This window comes from Xyrauchen texanus, chromosome 11 (assembly GCF_025860055.1).
Source record: "Xyrauchen texanus isolate HMW12.3.18 chromosome 11, RBS_HiC_50CHRs, whole genome shotgun sequence".
NCBI lineage: Eukaryota > Metazoa > Chordata > Actinopteri > Cypriniformes > Catostomidae > Xyrauchen > Xyrauchen texanus.
The window spans coordinates 37,046,135-37,068,756 of record NC_068286.1 but is presented as its reverse complement, the minus strand read 5'-3'; the positions used below and the strand labels follow the sequence as shown (position 1 = coordinate 37,068,756).

Here is a 22,622-nt window from a genome sequence, read left to right as displayed (position 1 = left end):
TCCACTGCGTCTTCAGTGGCTGTGATACCGGGAGTACATGAAGAATCTTATGTTAAATTTTACAACAAACAACAGAACACTTATGACGCTTACGAAGCTGAGACATTCTTCTTCTCACTGTATCTGCTCCAGCGTGGTAAAAAAGGGCGGACTGTGTGTAGATCACTCAGGGGAGGATCTATGATAATACAGTGGAGTCCATCACCAGTCGTGTGCGAGGCCTGCTCTCACATGACGTCACGTGAGAGCAGAAATGAAAACCATTCATTTTGACACACTGTTTTTGATTAATAGAAAAAAAGAAAGAGGATTGGGTGGACTTTTATCATTATAGGGTGGTTGTGTACACACACTGCTGACTCACATTTATGTACAAACACCATGTAAAAGTGAATTTTGCATAATTGGTCCCCTTTAATATTACAACATACATTTGCACAGATTATCATGTGAATGCACAGGTGAGCTAAGGGAACTAAATTATGTGTTAATCTAAAAGTGTTAATTGTGAATGTGCCATTGCCACACCAATGCATAATGCAATATCATAATATACTTATTATATGCTATTATTTTAGGACCTGGTCTTTTCACCACAAGGACAGTTCTCACATGTTTTATTTAGTTTGATACACATTTAAATTAATAAACACTTTAGCATTTTTAAAGGTTTGGTCTGTTATTCTTTATATTTATCATTTTGCACATATTATCATCTAAATTGTTATTTTTGTTAACTAAAATTGTGTAATTTCACAACTCTTAAAGGAATACTCCAGGTTCAATACAAATTAAGCTTAATCGACTGCAATTTTGGCATAATATTGATTACCACAAATATTTATTCTGGGTTACAGTGAGGCACTTACAATGGAAATGATTTGGGGCCAATTGTTTTACATTAAAATAATTTTTTAAAAGTATTGCCAACAATTTATAAACAATATGCATGTAAACATGATTTTTTTGTGTGATAAAATCACTTTCTAACCTTTCTGTTTGAAGTTATAGCCAATTTTACAACTTCATTGCCATGACAATGTAATGTCAACAAACCCTAAAACCCTAAAATGTCCATTTTAACAACTTCACATCTCAAATTATTCATGGATTTTAACAGAAGAATAAATATAAGTGCTTTTATAACATTTTAAGGTTCACATTCCTGCATTTAAACCCTCCAAAAATTGTCCACATTCACTTCCATTGTAAATGCCCATTGTAACCTTGATTTTTGCTTTTTTTTTTTTAAGAAAAGGAGAGACAAATCTAAATTAATTTTTGTGGTAAACAGTGGCATAGCCAATGGTGGGCCGGACCCAGGTTCACCCAGAATACTACAGATTATTCTATAATTTTTATAGACTATAGAAGTTTTATAGACTGCAAATATTTATTTATATAATAGTCTAAAAAATTCATAAATTCTGATTTCTAAAAAGTTTTAAATAACTGTTTGAATGCGCTACCTTTCTGTTGTTAAGGAAAATTTGGTTAAAACTTTTTTGGCCTTTCCATTTTTATTGAAGCCAAAAAGTAATTTCCTAATAACACCCTTGGTAATAATCAACATTATGTCGCAAAAGCTGTCATTTGATCTTAACTTGTATTGAACCCGTAATATTCCTTTAAAGAATATGACAAGAAAAACATTTCCAAGAGGATTTTTAAAGGGCATTTTTGGCCAAAACTATGGCACAAAAAAAGTGTAAAAATTAGCTAGCAAGAGCTTGTATATTTATGCTTCACAACAGAAGACCAAAAATGCATTTCCTGTGATTTCATTTGTATTATGAGAATGATCGTGTGTGTGTGTGTGTGTGTGTGTGTGTGTGTGTGTGTGTGTGTGTGTGTGTGTGTGTGTGTGTGTTTGTGTGCTGGAATGCATATAATTCATTGTAGGCTGAAGCCATACACCTCATACAAATTTAGAATGATGGCCACAAATGATGTAGGAGACAGCGCCTTCAGCAAGGAAACTGAGCCAGTTACCACACTGCAGGATGGTAATGTGAAATTCTGTGTGCATAGTAGGGCTGGGCAATATAGCCAAAAGAATCTCAATATTTTTCAGCATTTTGACAATCATGAATGTGTATCAAGATATTTATCAATTTGCTCTAAAATAGCTTGAAAGGTTTTTTGTTTTGTGGTGTTTTAGTTTTTTTCAATCAGAGAAACCATTTCTGGAATGTATATTACTGGAAATAAAGGAAGTTTAAAGGAAATAAAGGATCATCTTTTTCATTTATATGCATTAATATAGCAGTACTTTGTCAATGACTTCTGTGAACATTATGGTGTGACGATGCAAACGGATTGTTGAATCAAAATTTTGAATCAACTCATAAAAACTGACAGTTTGAACTGGTTCACAAAAAGAAATCGACTTGCCAACTCTTGAATATCACACTATTTAAATCAAGGATGCTCTTAAAACATCTATGCTTTCATATTTGCATTTTGCAAGACAGGGAGGTATCGCAAAACTAGTCTAAAGATTAGGGATCTTAATGGCAAAATAAAAAGTCATTTAAAGTCATTGCGATATTCACAATGTTGCTTTATTTTATATTGCCAACAAAATCATTGGCACCGTATTAATACTCAATATTGTCTAGCCCTACTGCAAGCTGAATTAAAATATAATTTAGAGTGCTTTTTGATCTAATTATTTGTGACTTGTTTACTTGGACAAGATTTGGATGGATGGATTGCTTGATTGTGTTTTTCTCTGTGTTTAGTGCCGGGTGAATCTCCTATAATTTTGAATGTCAAACCTTCAACCACAACATCTGTGATTGTCCAGTGGCAGGTGAAACATTGTCCAACTTAAGTCTTTGTTCTTACTGTATATGGCATCTTTTCCAAAACCTTAGTGAGCTGCCTTGCTGTCTACGATCAACATAGGGAGACCATAGCTATCTTCTAAATAGCATCATAATCTAAATAAATTATGGGATTCAATGCTATAATGAAATGCTTTACATAGACAGAAACTATGTTGACAGTCACTCACGCTCACCACTTAAATTGTGCTCCTTTCATGAAGCACATAATTGACTAAATTAATGCTCACAGTTGATTCCAATAGTTTTCTGTTAGCACATGTTGCTAAGCTATCACACTGAAACTCTAATAAGCACTGAAATTGCTTCGCACACAATTATTGGGTGTAATTGTCCATTTTACCTTTGCCTCGGAGGTGAATCTCTGATTCCCTAAATTGTTGTAGAAAGGCCACTCACTAGGTTTTGGAACAGAGCTAATGTGTGTGGTTATATATGCAGGCATGACAAAAACATTTTCTGTTTTTCGTCTAACTGAAGGGCTGAAGGTTAACCACGTCTAATAGCAGAGTTGTGTGCAATGTATCCAGCTGCACTCTCAATGTTAATTAAGTTTGGCAAGCAGGTTCTCAGCCTTACTTTTTACCCTCTAATTGGCTAGCAATCATTTCACTTAGAGTTAGTTGAAGTCAGACGTTTACATACACCTTAGCCAAATACATTTAAACTCAGTTTTTCACAATTCCTGACATTAAATCATAGAAAAGATTTCCTGTCTTAGGTCAGTTAGGATCACTACTATATTTTAAGTATGTGAAATGTCAGAATAATTGTAGAGAGAATTATTTATTTCAACTTTTATTTCTTTCATCACATTCTTAGTGAGTCAGAAGTTTACATACACTTAGTATTTGGTAGCATTGCCTTTAAATTGTTTAAATTGGGTCAAACGTTTTGGGTAGTCTTCCACAAGCTTCTCACAATAAATTGCTGGAATTTTGGCCCAGTCCTCCTGGCAGAACTGGTGTAGCTGAGTCCGATTTTTAGGCCTCCTTGCTCGCACATGGTTTTTCAGTTCTGCCCACAAATTTTCTATTGGATTGAGGTCAGGGTTCTGTGTTGGCCACTCTAATACCTTGACTTTGTTGTACTTTGGAGGTTTGTTTGTGGTCATTGTCCATTTGGAAGATCCATTTGCAACCAAGCTTTAACTTCCTGGCTGATGTCTTGACATGTTGCTTCAATATATCCACATAAATTTCCTTCCTCATGATGCCATCTATTTTGTGAAGTGCACCAGTCCCTGTGCAGCAAAGCACCCCTACATTATGATGCTGCCACCCCCATGCTTCACGGTTGGGATTGTGTTCTTTGGCTTGCAATCCTTCAAACATAGCGATGGTCATTATGGCCTGACAGTAACATTTTTGTTTCATCAGACTAGAGGGCATTCTCCAAAAAGTAAAAATTTCTGTCCCCATGTGCACTTGCAAACTGTAGTGTGGCTTTTTTATGGTGGTTATGGAGCTGTGGCTTCTGCCTTGCTGAGCAGCCTTTAAGGTTATGTCGATATAGGATGCATTTTACTGTGGATATAGATACTTGTCTACCTGTTTCCTCCAGCATTTTCACAAGGTCCTTTGCTGTTGTTCTGGGATTGATTTGCACTTTTCACACCAAACTACGTTCATCTTTAGGAGACAGAATGTGTCTCCTTCCTGAGCGGTATGATGGCTGCGTGGTGGTGTTTATACTTGCATACTATTGTTTGTACAGATGAACGGGGTACCTTCAGGCATTTGGAAATTGCTCCCAAGGATGCACCAGACTTGTGGAGATCCACAATTTTTTTTTTCTGAAGCCTTGGCTGATTTCTTTTGATCTTCCCATGATGTCAAGTAAAGAGGCACTGAGTTTGAAGGTAGGCCTTAAAATACATCCAAGGGTACACCTCCAGTTGTCTCCAAGCCATCAGAAGCTAAATTAGGCTTGACATAATTTTGTGGAATTTTACAAGAGGTTAAAGGCCCAGTTAACTTGGTGTACTTAAATGTCTGACATGCTGGAATTGTGATATAATCAATTAAAAGTGAAACAATCTGTCTGTAAGCAATTGTTGGAAAGATTACTTGTGTCCTGCACCAAGTAGATGTCCTAAATGTCTTGCCAAAACAATAGTTTTTTAATATGAAATCTGTGGAGTGGTTACAAAATGAGTTTTAATAACTTCAACATATGTGTATGTAAATTTCTGACTTCAACTGTATTTCTTCTATCTATTCACACACAAGCAGATACATTTGCAAAGTCGCCTTTGACCCCATCTTAATTAACTTTGCCTATAACACTGATCACATACTAAATAGAAATATCCATAATAGAATAGGATAGTTTGAAACACATATTAGGCTGAGCGTGAGCGAGGACCACCAGATCAGGCCTTCACTGACCTGTGGTTTCGGCTAACTTGTCCACTCTTGACCTATGCTATCTTCTAGGCTGATGTGTATTGTGCTGTAATTACTTTCCGTCACCATCTCTAACTGCTAATTATTTGGCAGCAAGCAGTGAAGACACTGTCTTTAACGTTCTTTCATTTAGTATCATCACGTGTCATAAATTGGAAAATCAGATGAATATTTCAGAGTCTGTGTTCTGGAGAAATTAGGCACTAGTTTGCTACTTGGAGACTGATTTAAACTGGATTTTCCTGTGTCTGTAGCCACCCCAGGAGGGAACTGTCAATGGTATACTTGTGGGCTACCGTGTGTATTATCGTGAGCTTCCACATGAGAACAAGGCAGCTGAACCAAAGACGGCAACCAACCGATCAGCAATTAGTACTGATTTTAAAGGTTAGAATTTACATCCATCTATCCATAATTTGAATAAAACCAGTTCATTTAAATATTATCATATGAAGAATTGTTATGTCACCTGAAAAAATATATAAACTCAGCAAAAAAAGAAACATCCCTTTTTCAGGACACTGTATTTTAAAGATAATCCAAATAAATGTACAGATCTTTATTGTAAATGGTTTAAACAATGTTTTCCATGGTTGTTCAATGAACCATAAACAATTAATGAACATGCACCTGTGGAACGGTTGTTAAGACACTAACAGCTTACATACGGTTGGCAATTAAGTTATCAAAGTTATAAAAACTTAGGACACTAAAGAGACCTTTCTACTGACTCTGAAAAACTCCAAAAGAAAGATGCCCAGAGTCCCTGCTAATCTGACTGAATGAGCCTTTGGCATGTTACATGGAGGCATGAGGACTGCAGATGTGGCCAGGGCAATAAATTGCAATGTCCGTACTGTGAGACACCTAAGACAGCACTACAGGGAGACCGGAAGGACAGCTGATCAGCTTGCAGTTTCAGACCACATGTAACAATACCTGCACAGGATCGGTACATCCGAATATCACACCTGCGGAACAGGTACAGGATGGCAACAAAAACTGCCCGAGTTACATCAGGAACGGGCAATCCCTCCATCAGTGCTCATACAATCTGCATAGGCTGAGAGAGGCTTTACTAAGGGCTTGTAGGCCTGCTTTAAGGCAGGTCCTTACCAGACATCCCCGACAACAACGTCGCCTATGGGCACAAACCGACCTTCGTTGGACCATACAGGACTGGTAAAAAGTGCTCTTCACTGACAAGTCGCGGTTTTGTCTCACCAGGGGTGATGGTTGGACTCGCGTTTATCGTCGAAGGAATGAGCATTACACTGAGGTCTGTACTCTGGAACGGGATCGATTTGGAGGTGGAGGGTCCATCATGGGGTGGTGTGTCACAGCATCATTGGACTGAGCTTGTTGGCATTGCAGGCAGTCTCAACGCTGTGTGTTACAGGGAAGACATCCTCCTCCCTCATGTGGTACCCTTCCTGCAGGCTCATCCTGACAAGACCCTCCAGTATGACTATGCCACCAGCCATACTGCTAGTTTTGTGCATGATTTCCAGCAAGACAGGAATGTCAGTGTTCTGCCATGGCCAGCGAAGAGCCCGGATCTCAATCCCATTGAGCACGTCTGGGACCTGTTGGATTGGAGGGTGAGGGCTAGGGCCATTCACCCCAGAAATGTCCGGGACTTGCAAGTGCCTTGGTGGAAGAGTGGGGTATCATCTCACAACAACTGGCAAATCTTTCTACAAATCTTTCAGAATAAAGTCTGGTCTCCAACTAAGAATATTGCTTTCAAACTGTATTGTTTGTTGCCAGATGACATTTGTTTTTGTTGTTGATGATGATATCAATGCAAATAAGAATATATATATATATATATATATATATATATATATATATATATATATATATATATATATATATATATAAACTCACCTAAAGGATTATTAGGAACACCATACTAATACTGTGTTTGACCCCTTTCGCCTTCAGAACTGCCTTAATTCTACGTGGCATTGATTCAACAAGGTGCTGAAAGCATTCTTTAGAAATGTTGGCCCATATTGATAGGATAGCATCTTGCAGTTGATGGAGATTTGTGGGATGCACATCCAGGGCACGAAGCTCCTGTTCCACCACATCCCAAAGATGCTCTATTGGGTTGAGATCTGGTGACTGTGGGGGGCATTTTAGTACAGTGAACTCATTGTCATGTTCAAGAAACCAATTTGAAATGATTCGAGCTTTGTGACATGGTGCATTATCCTGCTGGAAGTAGCCATCAGAGGATGGTTACATGGTGGCCATAAAGGGATGAACATGGTCAGAAACAATGCTCAGGTAGGCCGTGGCATTTAAACGATGCCCAATTGGCACTATGGGGCCTAAAGTGTGCCAAGAAAACATCCCCCACACCATTACACCACCACCACCAGCCTGCACAGTGGTAACAAGGCATGATGGATCCATGTTCTCATTCTGTTTACGCCAAATTCTGACTCTACCATCTGAATGTCTCAACAGAAATCGAGACTCATCAGACCAGGCAACATTTTTCCAGTCTTCAACTGTCCAATTTTGGTAAGCTCTTGCAAATTGTAGCCTCTTTTTCCTATTTGTAGTGGAGATGAGTGGTACCCGGTGGGGTCTTCAGCTGTTGTTGCCCATCCGCCTCAAGATTGTGCGTGTTGTGGCTTCACAAATGCTTTGCTGCATACCTCGGTTGTAACAAGTGGTTATTTCAGGCAAAGTTGCTCTTCTATCAGCTTGAATCAGTTGGCCCATTCTCCTCTGACCTCTAGCATCAACAAGGCATTTTCGCCCACAGGACTGCCGCATACTGGATGTTTTTCCCTTTTCACACCATTCTTTGTAAATCCTAGAAATGGTTGTGCGTGAAAATCCCAGTAACTGAGCAGATTGTGAAATACTCAGACCGGCCCGTCTGGCACCAACAACCATGCCCCGCTCAAAATTGCTTAAATCACCTTTCTTTCCCATTCTGACATTCAGTTTGGAGTTCAGGAGATTGTCTTGACCAGGACCACATCCCTAAATGCATTGAAGCAACTGCCATGTGATTGGTTGATTAGATAATTGCATTAATGAGAAATTTAACAGGTGTTCCTAATAATCCTTTAGGTGAGTTATATATATATATATAAAAAATTTTTGTCTGTATAATGCTACTTTCTATTCCAGACAACTGTTTTGTCTTCTGTGCTCAAGGGCATTTTAAACAGTCTCCCTTGTATAATATCTCTCTCTGTCTCTCTATCACTCCCTCTCTCTGGGTTCATTTCTCTACTCAAACAGCCAAGAGCACCTTCAAAACAGTGAGCAGCCCTTCATTAACAGAATTTGAATTAACACGTAAGTATTTTTTATATAATTGTATTTCCTGATCTGTTTCAATAGTTGTAATCTTTGAAGTGTTAACACAGTCACATTAAAGCCTGAAGGCTTTCAAACTCCCCTTACTGTCTTCTCATCTCCTCTACCTCTATAACAAACACTTCCGCTAGTCTTCATGTTTGTTGTTCAGCCTCTGGACTTGTCATGATCTGCAATGAGGAAGGCAAAAATCTAAATCTATTTTGTCCCTCCACATCCCTCACTTCACATCTACTTCCTTTTGTTGTTGCCTATTTTTTAAAATTCCCTTTTTCTAATTTTCTTGGTCTCTCTCTCTCTGCGTTTCTCTTAACTAGTGCTTCCACACTTCAGCACACTCCAACTTTTTGTTTGATTGCTACTTCCATCCTAATTTTTTATCTGCTCTCTAAAACTTCTAATGGATTTAATTATGTTTTTCAGAGCTCAGCAAGTACAGACGTTACGAGATCATCATGACAGTGTTTAATGTTGTTGGAGAGAGCCCTTCAAGTGCACCTATAGAAGTGTTTGTGGGAGAAGCAGGTATAGTCTTACAGCTTATAAAGATAACAGTTGCTCATATGGTTCAAAAAAAAAAAAAAATGGATTGTGGAAGTAGTGGTGGTATCAAAAGGTAATGCTATGGTACTTTAATATATACCATGGTACTGGTGGTTTCCATATTGATATCACCATCATGGTACCATAAATACAATGGTAGCCTAGCTACAATCATATTGTCTTGGTCTGTCAGTCGGACTTTGCAAAAAATCAGATTGGAAGTGTTGACGTGGCATTTTAATAAGACAAATTATTGTTTTGGTTTCACCGGTGTTTAAAAGATGGAAGGAGTAAATTGACAAATAATTCCTTCGCATGTGCTTGTCTTATTACCTTTGACAGTAAACTTTCCTTGAAACCAGAATGTCTTTATTATTTAGTTACAAGATGTATGTGGCAAACCTACACTACTCAACTGAACTGCATACTGTGGACCAATTATCCACGTGACCTATTGGTCGCTGTGTGGATCCATTTATTAGTGTGATCCATTGATTGCGCAGCGGACACCAATTTTGACTTCCAATTTGTCTGGCGGGATATTAATAGAGACACAGCCAACCCTTCCCTTAATTGAATGTAAACAGATGAGACAAAAAAATCTGAAATATGTCAAAATATCAGATCTGTGCATTACAGTGTTTTAATGATATAGCTTCACATACTAGAGCTTTTCCTGAATACTGTACTGTATGTAGGTCAAATCGGGTGCAATCAAAAATATGACCTTATCAGCCCTCATCATGTGTTTGTGTGTGTGAGCGAGTGTCATAGTACATGTCAAAGCTAATTTGACTGTAAACTCATCTGATATGTAGAGCATTATGAAAGCTCATTGCCCAAGCTAATTTAAAAAATTAGCCATGTGCACAAATCAGATCAGTGCACACATCTGACCTTTCTGAAAGATCTGAATGAGATAGACATCACGTTATTTAATACAGAGTCACCATTGCTTGACTTTAACACTCAAAGACAACAAAGCCATCTAAATTACAAATCGCTTATTATAAGAGTGTAGAATGTGCTAAAATGAGATTTTGACACAAACAGCTCTCAGTGACGCATAGATCATGACATAAAGCTTTGTGGGCCAATTTATTAGTGGTGCTTGCTGAGGCAAGCATCACCATATTAATTGCTCATACTTAAGGTTAGGAGATTTTCTAACCCCCTTATTCTTAATAATGAACCTGCATAACTCATGCTATTAGTTTTCTAAGCAATAGGACAAGCAATCGATTTTCTAAGCAATCGATTTTACTGGCGATTGATATAATCCCACAGACTCACATTGAAGGGGAGATCCGAGCCATATCTAGAGACTTGAGGGTGGTCTTTTTAGACTTAGACCACTAAGTAACTTCTCAGAACACCTTGGCAACCACCTAGGACACCTATTTCCTGCTATGATTTTCTTGTTATAACTCATTCCATCCCCTGTTTGATGTTCAAACCTAAAATGGTAAATGTGTGTATTCATAGCTCCCTCGGTGGCTCCTCAGAACATACAGGTGAAGTCTGTGTCTGTCACCCAACTGGACGTCGAATGGCAGCCTCCACCCATAGAGACACAGAACGGGAATATTCTGGGATACAAGGTGCTGAAACGTTTTATCCAGTATGATCTGTTATGCTTGTCAAATAATTTGGTGTGTTCAATGGCAACAGAACGATGCAACGTCTGATATTTGGTCACACTTTGGCTTGATTGTTTTGATTTTTTTTAGATGATTGACAACTATTTTCATAAATATCTTGAATATACTAATGAAGCTGCAGGGACAATTTTCACAATAGTGGGGAATAAAAAAAAATACATATTTCAATCATTTGTATTGTATGTATTTTGGAAAATAAATTAATGTGTTATACATGTGGGGGGGCAGATTCACTAAACAGTTGCACCACTTTTGCATGTGGTAGTTCAGTGCTAGAGTTATTCACTAACCACCTGCAATCTATTTTAGCAGACGCTGTCAGCACTGATATTGTGCTGCGTCTTGAGTATTTAAAAGTCATCATCGTTCCTTTATGCACAAATTCGCCTCCTTTCTATGTAAATTAGGCTCATTGTAAAATGCGCTTCATTCACAAAAATTGCCTTGCGCCATTACCGCAAATTTACCGTAGGAGGTCAAATTAATTTTATTTAAAAGAGATGTTTAAACATTTTCAACCGATCATATCAACAGTAATTCATCAAATAATTATTAAATGATGGAGAAGAGCATTATAACCTGGCATATATCCAGATGTGCAGTGTAGTAAAGCGCAATTTCAGCATGTTTTAAGGATCATTTAGGTTTCTGGATCACAGTGATGATGTACTGTTCCGGCAGGTTGTGTCAAATATGGTGGTCTGTGCCATCCTCTGGTGTATTGCAATCAGAATCGGATGCAAAATAGCAATTGCACATGCAAATTGTGTTCACTTTGTGGCCGCCTTTGCGTTATTGGCTGATCTGTATAACATCTTTAGTGAATGGGTCGCTAAACAAGCGCAGAGAGCGCATGTTAATAAATAGTGCATTTACTGGCTGCAATTCATTTTTAGTGAATTCCGCCTGGGTATTATGAATTATAGTTATTATTGAATTATCAATTCATTGCATTTGCAAAATCAGATTGATCGATGCATATTCACACCCACTAGAAGTTATTCATAATTCCCATGCAGATAATGGAGATTTGTTCTCCATTATTGTTAACAACATCTTAACAATCAAAGATGGTGCTGCGGATGGCCACCTCGGTTTGTTGGTGTGCTCGCTTTATTTTGTCTTGTTTTGTTTGTAAATACAGTGTTTTGTCAGAATACCGGGATCTCTTTAATTAGACAAGAGCTCATGAAAATCAGGGTCACAACTCCTGCAGATTTATTTCCTACTTTCATCGCCACATCTGTGGAATTACTGGACATTCTGGTCAAAGGTGCCCTCGTGGATCTCGCACACCATTGCCAGGAATATTCCTCTCTAATGTACATTCACTGAGCAAAAAACTGGATGAACTTCAGCTCTTGGTAGGGAAAAACAGAGACTTTTCGTCATCTTCCATTTTGTGCTTCACGGAATCTCAGCTGTGTGGACTGATACCAGACTCTGCACTGCAGCTGGCAGGCTTCCAACTTTTCAGAGCGGATCGCCACACAGAACTCTCAGGCAAGACGAAAGGTGGAGGAATCTGTTTTTACACTAACCATGGCAGGTGCAATGATGTGACAGTGATCCAACAGCTCTGTTTTCCTGATCTGGAATCTTTTATCATAAACTGTACTCCCCCTGTGAGTTTGTCTCATTCACACTGGTCAGTGTTTACATTCCACCGCAGGCCAACGTGCAGGATGCGCAGCACGTGCTCACCAATTGTGGAGCGGTCAAACCCGGACTACTTATTTGTTGTCCTCAGCTACTTTAACAAAGGTAATCTCACTGATGAACTCCCTAAATACAGACAGTTTATTAAATGCCCAACCAGAGAGGAGAACATTCTGGATGACTGTTACTACAGTAAACAGTGCCTATTATGCCGCCCCTCGTGCTGCACTGGGTCACTCTGACCACGTCATGGTCCACCTGATTCCTGCATACAGGCAGAAATTAAAACTATCTAAAACTGTTGTGAGGACATCAAAGCAGTGGACCTGTGGGGCTTTGGAGGATCTGAAGGCATGCTTGGACTGTACTGATTGAGATGTTTTCAGGACTACTATCAACAGTCTGGATGAGTACACAGAGGCTGTGACATCATACATCAGCTTCTGTGAGGATTGCTGTGTACCGTCATGCACCAGGGTGAGTTACAACAATGACAAACCCTGGTTCACAGCCAAACTCACACAGCTAAGATTAGAGAAAGAAGTGTTTAGGCGTGGGAACAGAGACAGGTTCAAAAAGTCAAAGTACAAGTTTAGTAAGGCATGAGAGATGCCAAACAGCTGTACTCTGAGAATCTACAACAGCAGTTCTCAGCCAGTGACACTCCTTCTCTCTGGAAAGGGCTCAGACAAATCATAAACTGCAAGTCTAAAGCCCCCACTCCACTAATGACTTGCGCCTGGCCAACAGCCTGAATGAGTTTTACTGTCGCTTTGAAAGACAATGGGATATTCCTGGCAACATCCCCTGTGACACCATCGATCAGCTCCAGCCCTGCTCCACCTCCCCATCACAGCAGGGGCCTGGTCCTCTCCACAGCTCCTTACCTCAGAGGACCCCACCTCCCCCACTACAATGCCGACTCTCTTCATCATGAAGAGAGACGTAAACAGACTATGCAAGAGACCAAACCCCCGCAAAGCAGCCGGGCCAGACTCTGTTTCTCCATCCACCTTGAAGCACTGTGCTGATTAGCTGTCTCCGGTGATCACAGACATTTTTATCACCTCACTTGAGACATGACATGTGCCAGCCTGCTTAAAGACCTCCACCATCATCACCGTCCCCCAAAAAACAAGGACCACAGGACTTAATGTCTTCAGACCTGTTGCTCTGACCTCTGTCCCACCTCAAAGCCATCACGGATCTTCTCCTGGACCCCATGCAGTTCGCATAGAGAGCTAACAGGTCAGTAGACGATGCAGTTAACATGGCCCTCAACTTCATCCTCCAGCACCTGGACTCCTCAGGAACTTACACAAGGATCTTGTTTGTGGATTTTAGCTCCACCTTCCACACCATCATCCCGGCTCTACTGCAGGACAAGCTCTCCCAGCTGAGTGTGCCTGACTCCACATGCAGGTGGATCACAGACTTCCTGACTGATAGGAGGCAGCACGTGAGGCTAGGAAAACATGTCTCTGACTCCCGGACCATCACCACTGGTTCCACTCAAGGCTGTGTTCTTTTCCCTCTACTTTTCTCCCTGTACACTAAGAGCTGCACCTCCAGTCACCAGTCTGTCAAGCTCCTGAAGTTTGTAGATGACACCACCCTCATTGGGCTCATCTCTGGTGAGGATGAGTCCGCCTACAGGTGGGAGATTGATCATGTGGTAACCTGGTGCAGTCAGAATAACTTGGAGCTCAATGCTGTGAAGGCAGTGGAGATGGTCGTAGATTTCAGAAAGAACCCAGGCCCACCCAACCCCATCATCCTGTGTGACTCTCCAGTTGATACTGTGGAGTCCTTCTGCTTCCTGGGAACCATCATCTCCCAGGACCTCAAGTGGGAGCTGAACATCAGCTCTCTAATTTAAAAAGCACAGTAGAGGATGCCCATGCTGAAGAAGTTCAACCTGCCAAAGACAATGATGGTGCACTTCTACACCTCCATCATTGAGTCCATCCTCACCTCCTCCATCACCATCTGGTACGCTGCTGCCACTGCCAAGGACAAAAGCAGACTGCAGATTGTCATTTGTTCTGCTGAGAAGGTGATTGGCTGCAATCTGCCATCTCTCCAGGACCTGTATGCCTCCAGGACCCTGAGGCACGCAGAAAAGATTGTGGCCGACCCCTCACACCCAGGACACAATCTCTTTGAAACACTCCCCTCCAGGAGGAGGCTACGGTCCATTAGGACCAAAACCTCATGCCACAGGAACAATTTATGCAGCTGCCTTCATAAACAAGGCCTAGGACCCCCTGACGCTGTCTCTTATTCCACCTCCATAGACACTACACATTACATTAACATAGTTTCCACATCTGTCTTGTGTTAACGTAAAGAATATTTCTGTGGTCTATTGTTCTTTTTATTATACTCAAACTGCGAACTTTTCTGTGAACTGTGAACATTTGCACATTCTATTGTTCATATTCTGCACATAATTTGCACATCCTGCACAACTGCACATATTTTGCATAACTGTACAGCTTCTTTATTAAAACCAGTCAGTTTAATTGTTCTATATATATTGTTTCTTAAATATAGTTTATTATTTATCTTACTTTGTTTATCAAAGGCCAAAGCAAATTCCTTGTATGTGAAAGCTTACTTGGCAATAACTAAAAAATGTATTGTGTCCACTAATAGCGTAGTTCTTTTCATTTTTTTTTTTTTCACATGCTGTCTGCATTGTTTTATTACCCGATTCACTAAATCAGGAAACAAAGCAAAAACACCCCACAAATATTGTGCCGAGCCCAATTTGCAGTTTCCTGTCAAAAATTCAAATTCTCTCATCAATTACCTACCCTCATGCCATCCCAGATGTGTATGTTCTTCTGCAGAACACAAATGAAGATTTTTGGAAGGATATTTTCTCTGTAGGTCCATACAATGCAAGTGCCAACATTTTGAAGCTCCAAAATCCACATAAGGGCAACATAAAAATACCCTAGAAGACCCCATAAATCCATATCTTCTGAAGTGATGTGATAGGTGTGGGCGAGAAACAGATCTTTTTTCTTTCACTTTTACTTTCTCCTTCTGTTTTTTGGCGATTCACATTATTCATGCATATCACATATCACTCTCCTCCCTACTGGGCAGGGAGGAGAATTTATTTATCTGTTTCTCACCCAGGCTCATATCGCTTGTGAAAATGTGGATTTTACTCCCTTTATGTGTGTTTTTGTGCTTCAAAATGTTGTCAACCATTCACTTGCATTGTATGGACCTACAGAGCTGAAATATTATTCTTAAAATCTTTATTTATGTTCAGCAGAATAAAAAAGTCTTACACATTTGGGATGGCATGAGGGGGAGTAAATGCAAATAAAGTAAAGTCCTTTTTGGGACTTTATCGTTTGAAGTCGCTAGTGGGCGTTCCTACTGCTGGCGCACTAACGTTATTGGTAGACTTCCGTCTGACCATATCTATTGAAAATGTGATCACAGATGAGATGTGTGGCTGGAAAACTAAGATGTCATTCTAATTTAATAATTTTAATTCAGCATTCTGCAGGGGACGGTGTTTTGATATGAGCTGCAGCAGTTTCATATTATTAACAAGTTGAACAATCTATCTAAGTATGAATTAAACTCACTCAGACTGCTGACAGTTTATTTTCCACACATCATTTTAATACATCATGTTTATGGTTACAGACAAATCATATAGAACAGACTTCTCTCCTATTGGTTGTCGCTGCCCAAAGTTGCTCCTCATTTGCTTAAAGTAAAACTTTTATCAACTTTCTGAAGATGTTGGACATGCTTACATCTAGTCGCCGGAAGTCGCCAGCCCTCATTGAAAATGAATAAGATGTGGTAGCTTTGTCTCTGGATGTCGCTGCATGTATGTACAGGACATAAGTGTTTCACATTGTATTTTCACATTACACACTAGGGGCAGTATATGTGCAATCCACAATTGTTTAATTGGTTGCGAATCCTGACATAAATCTGGATAAAAAAGATTTCCAAAATCAGTGTGGCAGTCCATATGTTTACCTGCATAAATATAGTGTAGCTCATCTGTAGTCTTTCTTATTTTATCTCACTGTCATCTGTTGATTTCACTTTATTATCTATCCTTCTTGGTTTCTTCTTCACGCCATCTGTACTTCTGTCTCATTTTGACATTTGAACAGGAACTGATTATAAATCCTTCTGTTCTGACAACAAATACACAACATTTCCATTTATCCATACATTCATGTATGTTTGTTTGTTTGTTTGTTTGTTTATTTGCATATGTAAAGCAATTGTTCACCCAAAAATGAACATTTTGATTATTTACTCATCCTCATGTCCTTATGTGTTTTGTGTGGAACACAAAAGTAGACTTTTTTAAGAGTCATGAGGCAGCTCTTGACATTCAGTGAGAGTTTATAGTGAACACATCAGTCAAGCTTCAAAAAGGACAAAAAAGTATCATAAGACTCTTGCGCTATATTCCAAATCCTCTGAAGCCACATGATAGCTTTGTGCAGGGAACATACCACAATTTAAGCCGTTATTCACTGATAATCTTCACCTGTGGCATAGCTTGCGTTTGGTCTGCGCTCGTGTCCAGATGCAAAAATGTCCCGTCAACATCATTCACATCAAAATGTCTCTTACATGTGTAGTAACAGTACGTGGCATGCCATTGTTACATTTTTGACTGAATCACAGGCTAGATGCCAATAATGGTTTTAATCTGTTCCTCATACACAGCTTTGGAATATAGAGTTTTACTGGAAAATAAGCCATTTTCTTCTTTTTGGAGCTTTACAGTCATTATCAGTATGAACTTTTTGTTGATCATACAAGCTTGAAAGACATGATGGTGAGTAAATGATGACATAATTTGAATTTTCTGATGAACATATTTTATTGATTCATACAATTAACAAAAAAAGAAAAACATATATTCACAGAATCAACATTTAACCCCCACTATTACCCTCCCTTTCCCAATCCCCAACCCTCTACAAACATCCCTGTGGTCAAAAAATATAAAATAATAACACACATTTTAAACTATACGTATCTCTCCACTGCACCTCCTTTAGAGCCCTAGCTGCTCCCTTTCCCATCAAATGAATCCAAGTTCCCCAGCCTTCTACATGACACTTCCTCAAAAGCCACCACCCTCCCCATCTCTGTGCACCACTCTTGAAATGAGGGCGCTTTAGCCGACTTGAGTTCCCAATATGTCATACATAACTGTGAACCTTCAACCAAAATTTTTGGATCTTAACACCAAAAAGCATGGGTTGTGTCTCCATCTTCTGATTAGCATTTCCAGCAGGTAGGTGTGTCTTTAAGACCAAGCCTATACAATCTAGAGGGACTCCAATAGAATCAATGTAATATCTTCAATTGCAGATTTGAATTCAAATTTTTACTTGAACTTTTCTTGTAAATCTGTCATTTACTTCTTCCCACAGATCCATTATTGGGAAAATAACAAACAGAATGAGACGGAGAAAGAACTGGTTTTGTTTGTTCCAGAAACATCTGTACAGCTGAAGAACCTCACATCTTACACCACCTACCTTGTGCAACTGTCTGCATTTAACACAGCAGGGGATGGGCCACTTAGTGCAGCCCGGAAAGGATGCACCCTGCAGGCTGGTGAGTCCCGTTATGGACCTGCACTCACTCCGAGCCAACGCTCACATCCAAAACATTGTCAAACTGTGTCCGTCTGCTGGTAGTTGTGCTTCCATTATGACACAGAATGTGTAGCCTGATGCTTTGTCCCCAGTTAAGACTCCCTAAACTAGCTTGGGCTAAGATAAAAATTGGTCTGATTGAACAATGTTGGCTGAATCTGAGAAATAAAAGTACACAGACTGAAGTAATAATGCACGAGTGTTAACGTGCAACAGGCACCTTATACTTGCATAATGTGTCAAAGGATTACAATTTTAATTTAATTTCAACTTGTCTCTCCTTTATTAAAAAATAAAAAAGGAGTTAAAAAATTATTTACAATAAGGCACTTACAATGCAAGTCCATAAATGCTAAAATATACAGTTTCAAAAGTATAGCGACAGGATGTAAACATTATACTTGTTAAAGGGATAGTTCACCCACAAATAAAAATTCTCTCATCATTTAGTTTCCCTTATGCCATCCCAGATGTGTATAACGTTTTTCTGCTGAACACAAATGAAGATTTTTAGAAGAATATCTCCGTTCTGTAGGTCCATACAATGCAAGTGAAGGGGTGCCACATTTTTGACACGCCAAAAAGCACGAACGCATTATAAAAGTATTCCATACGACTCCAATGTTTTAATCCATGTCTTCATAAGTGATTTGATAGGTGTGGGTGAGAAACAGATCCATTTTTAAGTCCTTTTTGCTAGAAATTCTTATGATTGCCCAGTAGGGGGTGATATGGATGAAGAATGTGAATCACCAAAAACACAAGTAGAAGAATGTGAAAGTGGAATTAAAGTGGAGAATGACTGAGCAGGGAGGAGAATTTATAGTAAAAAGGGACTTAAATATTGATCTGTTTCTCACCCACACCTATCATATTGCTTCTGAAGACATTGATTTAACCACTGGAGTCTTATGGATTACTTTAATGCTGATTTTTGTGATTTTTAAAGCTCAAAAATGTTGGCACCCATTCACTTGCATTGTATGGACCAAAAGTGTTGGTAAATTCCTCTAAAAATCTACATATGTGTTCAGCAGATGAAAGAAAGTCATACACATCTGGGATGGAATAGGGGTGAGTAAATGATGAGAGGATTAACATTTTTGGGTGAACTATTCCTTTAACATGATTTGTGTACACTTTATCATGAATTGCGACAAAATAACCATATCTGTGTAATATTGTATCTAATATCACAACTTTGTTGTCTTGACATTGAAACCCTGTACTTGGGGCTGTCACAATTATGCCATTTGGCTGACAATTAATTGTCAAACAAGTAATTGCGTTTATGATGATAAATTATGAATCATGAATTCATGATTAATTGTCATATAAATTGTCATATTTCTTAAGGTGCAAGTGTGCTTCATACATCTAAAGAAGTCATTTTTACATATTTAACATCAAATATATAAATCCAAAAATAAAACTGGGAAATAATATTTATTTTTAAGGCTTCAAAAATATGAATGACATTAAAATATGTTTTCAGATATAAATTTTTTTTTATTTTTAAATAATAGAATATTATGTTAAATTAAGCCGCTTGTAAAAACGCTGGCTACCAAACCTGGAGTTCGCTAATCCCAGGACGTGCTGAGTGACTCCAGCAAGGTCTCCAAATTGGCCAGGTTGCTAGGGAGGGTAGAGTCACATGGGGTAACCTCCTCGTGGTCACTATAATGTGGTTCGTTCTCGGTAGGGTGCATGGTGAGTTGGGCGTGGATGCTGCGGTGGATGATGTGAAGCCTGCACACGCACTATGTCTCCGTGGCAACGCGCACAATAAGCCACATGGCAGGTTGACGATCTCAGACGCGGAGGCAGCTGTGATTGGTCCTCTGCCACACGGATTGAGGCGAATCACTATGCGACCACGAGGACTTAAAAGCACATTGGGAATTGGGCATGCCAAATTGGGAGAAAAAAGGAAAAGAAAGAAACGAAATAAATAAAAAAATGCTCTTTGGTGAAACGCAGGAGGTAAAACCTTTGAGATTTCATAATTTTATCATTTCATCACTCTACAAAAATAGAGTAAGTGTGCTGGGTGCGTCACCTCCTCTGTGTCACTCTGTCATTAACAATGTGTGAATGAAACCGCTTTGACCAGGAACATTTGCCATGTTATTGGAATTTGAAGTGCACAATAATCACGGTCATCTCAAATAACCACGGTTAGATTATATAACCGCAAAAAGATGATTATTTAATAATCTCGACAGGCCTACCTGTAATCTCGGTATTGAATAAAACTCATGCCAAATCTACGCCCTTGCTTACCACATATAAGCTTAGTAAGTTAACAATTCTAACACACTAATTATGTTAACATATATAATGCTTATATTTCTTGCATATACTTCTGAAAATTTGTATTTTAGCATTAATTGACTGGCTGCATTCACTTCCATTGTAAGTGCATTACTGTAACAGGCCTTTTTTTTTTTTATACAAATCTAAATATTTGTGTGTGTGTGTGTGTGTGTGTGTGTGTGTGTGTGTGTGTGTGTGTGTGTGTGTGTGTGTGTGTGTGTGTGTGTGGTAATCAATATTATCCAATAAATTCTGTTGATTGAGCTTAATTTGTATTGAACCCAGAAAACTTCCTTTTAAAACATTGCTGCTACACATTCAGACTGACATTGCGTCGCAACTTGCACTGTTTTTAAACATCCCACCACAAGTGTTGCGTTTTTAAATGAAACATATGCATCTCAAGACTGTTGCTCTTTGTATAGCTGATTTCGAAAGTAAGAATGGGTCTTATGTAAACACCTCCTAAGAAACATGTCTGATATGGGTCAGGTGAACCCGAAAACCGCTTAATTATATAGTACAGGGCTTCCTAAAAACAGATTATTTGAGTAGTTGTTCAGGCAACTCACGACTAGTCAATTGTGCGATACACGCTTAAGTCAGTATGAACAAAAGTAATAGTGATGTCTGGGCAAGCATAACTGAGATATGGCTTTGCTTTTATTCTGATACCTCTACCACATAGCATCACTAACTCTCTATCTCTCTCTCTCAAGCTCCTGGAGCACCCAGTCATGTGGTGTTTTCAGAGGTAATGGGCAGCTCACTGAATGTATCATGGGGAGTTCCTCTGCAGCCCAATGGTGTGGTGGAGGGCTACCGAGTGGTCTATGAGCCCACCACACCAGTTCATGGTGAGCAGAAGGAAGAGAATAATCAAACTGTAACGCATATGTTGTATCCCCTAATCAAAATGTTTATACTTGATACCACATTTTCCACAAACACTCAGTCTACTCTGACCTTTATTTTGGCAGGAGTCAGTAAGACAGTAACAGTGGATATCAATGGGAACTGGCAGCGCTGGCTAAAGGTTCGAGACCTGATGAGGGGCATAGTCTACCGATTCAAAGTTCAGGCCCGAACCATCGATTACGGACCCGAACTGGAGGCAAATATTACCGCAGGACCAGTGGAGGGTATGGCATACCATGAATATACTGAATAGTAATGAACAATAATTCAAAATACCATGTGTAATAAATTCCATATTGATTGGACGAGAAAGAAATATCTCCTGCAGTTACAAAAACAAGATTTCAGCTGGAGGTTTTCTTAGTATTAAAAGAATTGAAGAATGAGCAAAGTATTGTATCTGTAGTAATTAGTGCTTTTTAAAACACCATTAAGGCCTCTCATCCTGTAACCCTCCAGGAAGATGCCATTCTTGTCCTTTATTATTTCAGTGCTTAAATCTAGTTGGAGATGGAAATTAAATAAGGCCATGTGAAATTCTTATTTTGATTTGTGCACTGAAATGAGAATGTGATTTTATAAAGCCTGTTAATAATAGTACATTATCAAGATTCAATGCCTTCATTGTGGTGGGACACTGGGCCGCAGGCAGCAAGTCTAGAATGCTCTTCAAATTAGATATAGTTGAATAATGTTGGTGGTCTCCATAGTATGAGCTCTTGTGTAATTGGCCAGAATTTTGAGCCCTTAAAAAAAGTACTATGGCGATGCCATGCAGTGTACAAATTTAACTTTTGCATTGAATCTCAAAAGTTGCAATATTTTTGAATGTTTTTGAAAGTCAAATGTTTATCCCCAGGCCCAGAATAGAATATTTGTCAATATATTAGATGTAAGAAATTGATGAATTCATTTTTCTGTCCCCACATTTTTAATTGTGGGTACATTTAAAATGATCTGTGGCAAATTTGCAGCAAGTTTGTGGCTAATTTGCAGTAAATGCTCAATTAATGCTTTTTAAGAGTGACTCACATGAGATGAGGACTCTAGACATATCAGTAACTTTATTAAAGCTGTTTTATTCTATGGGGTAGGGGCGCCCTCATGGGGGCTGCCATTTTAGAATCACATGACCGGCAGAATACTTCTCACTTAATTTCAATAACCATTTTGTTAATGGACACTTTCACTCTCGGATTAATCATGGTTGATTGTGAATAGTGAATTTCTACAATGGCATATGTA

General features: G+C 39.1%; 1 protein-coding gene across 1 annotated transcript in view; it reads left to right on the top strand.

Annotated features, from left to right (window-relative positions):
• LOC127651357 (protein sidekick-1-like) overlaps window positions 1-22,622 on the top strand; it is a 281,945-nt gene that overhangs the window by 248,189 nt on the left and 11,134 nt on the right. The window contains 9 exon segments of the mRNA XM_052137130.1: window positions 1,903-2,006; window positions 2,745-2,815; window positions 5,512-5,644; window positions 8,528-8,584; window positions 9,029-9,130; window positions 10,634-10,749; window positions 17,913-18,099; window positions 21,179-21,316; window positions 21,440-21,601. Of these exon segments, the coding sequence (XP_051993090.1) occupies window positions 1,903-2,006; window positions 2,745-2,815; window positions 5,512-5,644; window positions 8,528-8,584; window positions 9,029-9,130; window positions 10,634-10,749; window positions 17,913-18,099; window positions 21,179-21,316; window positions 21,440-21,601 (1,070 nt within the window).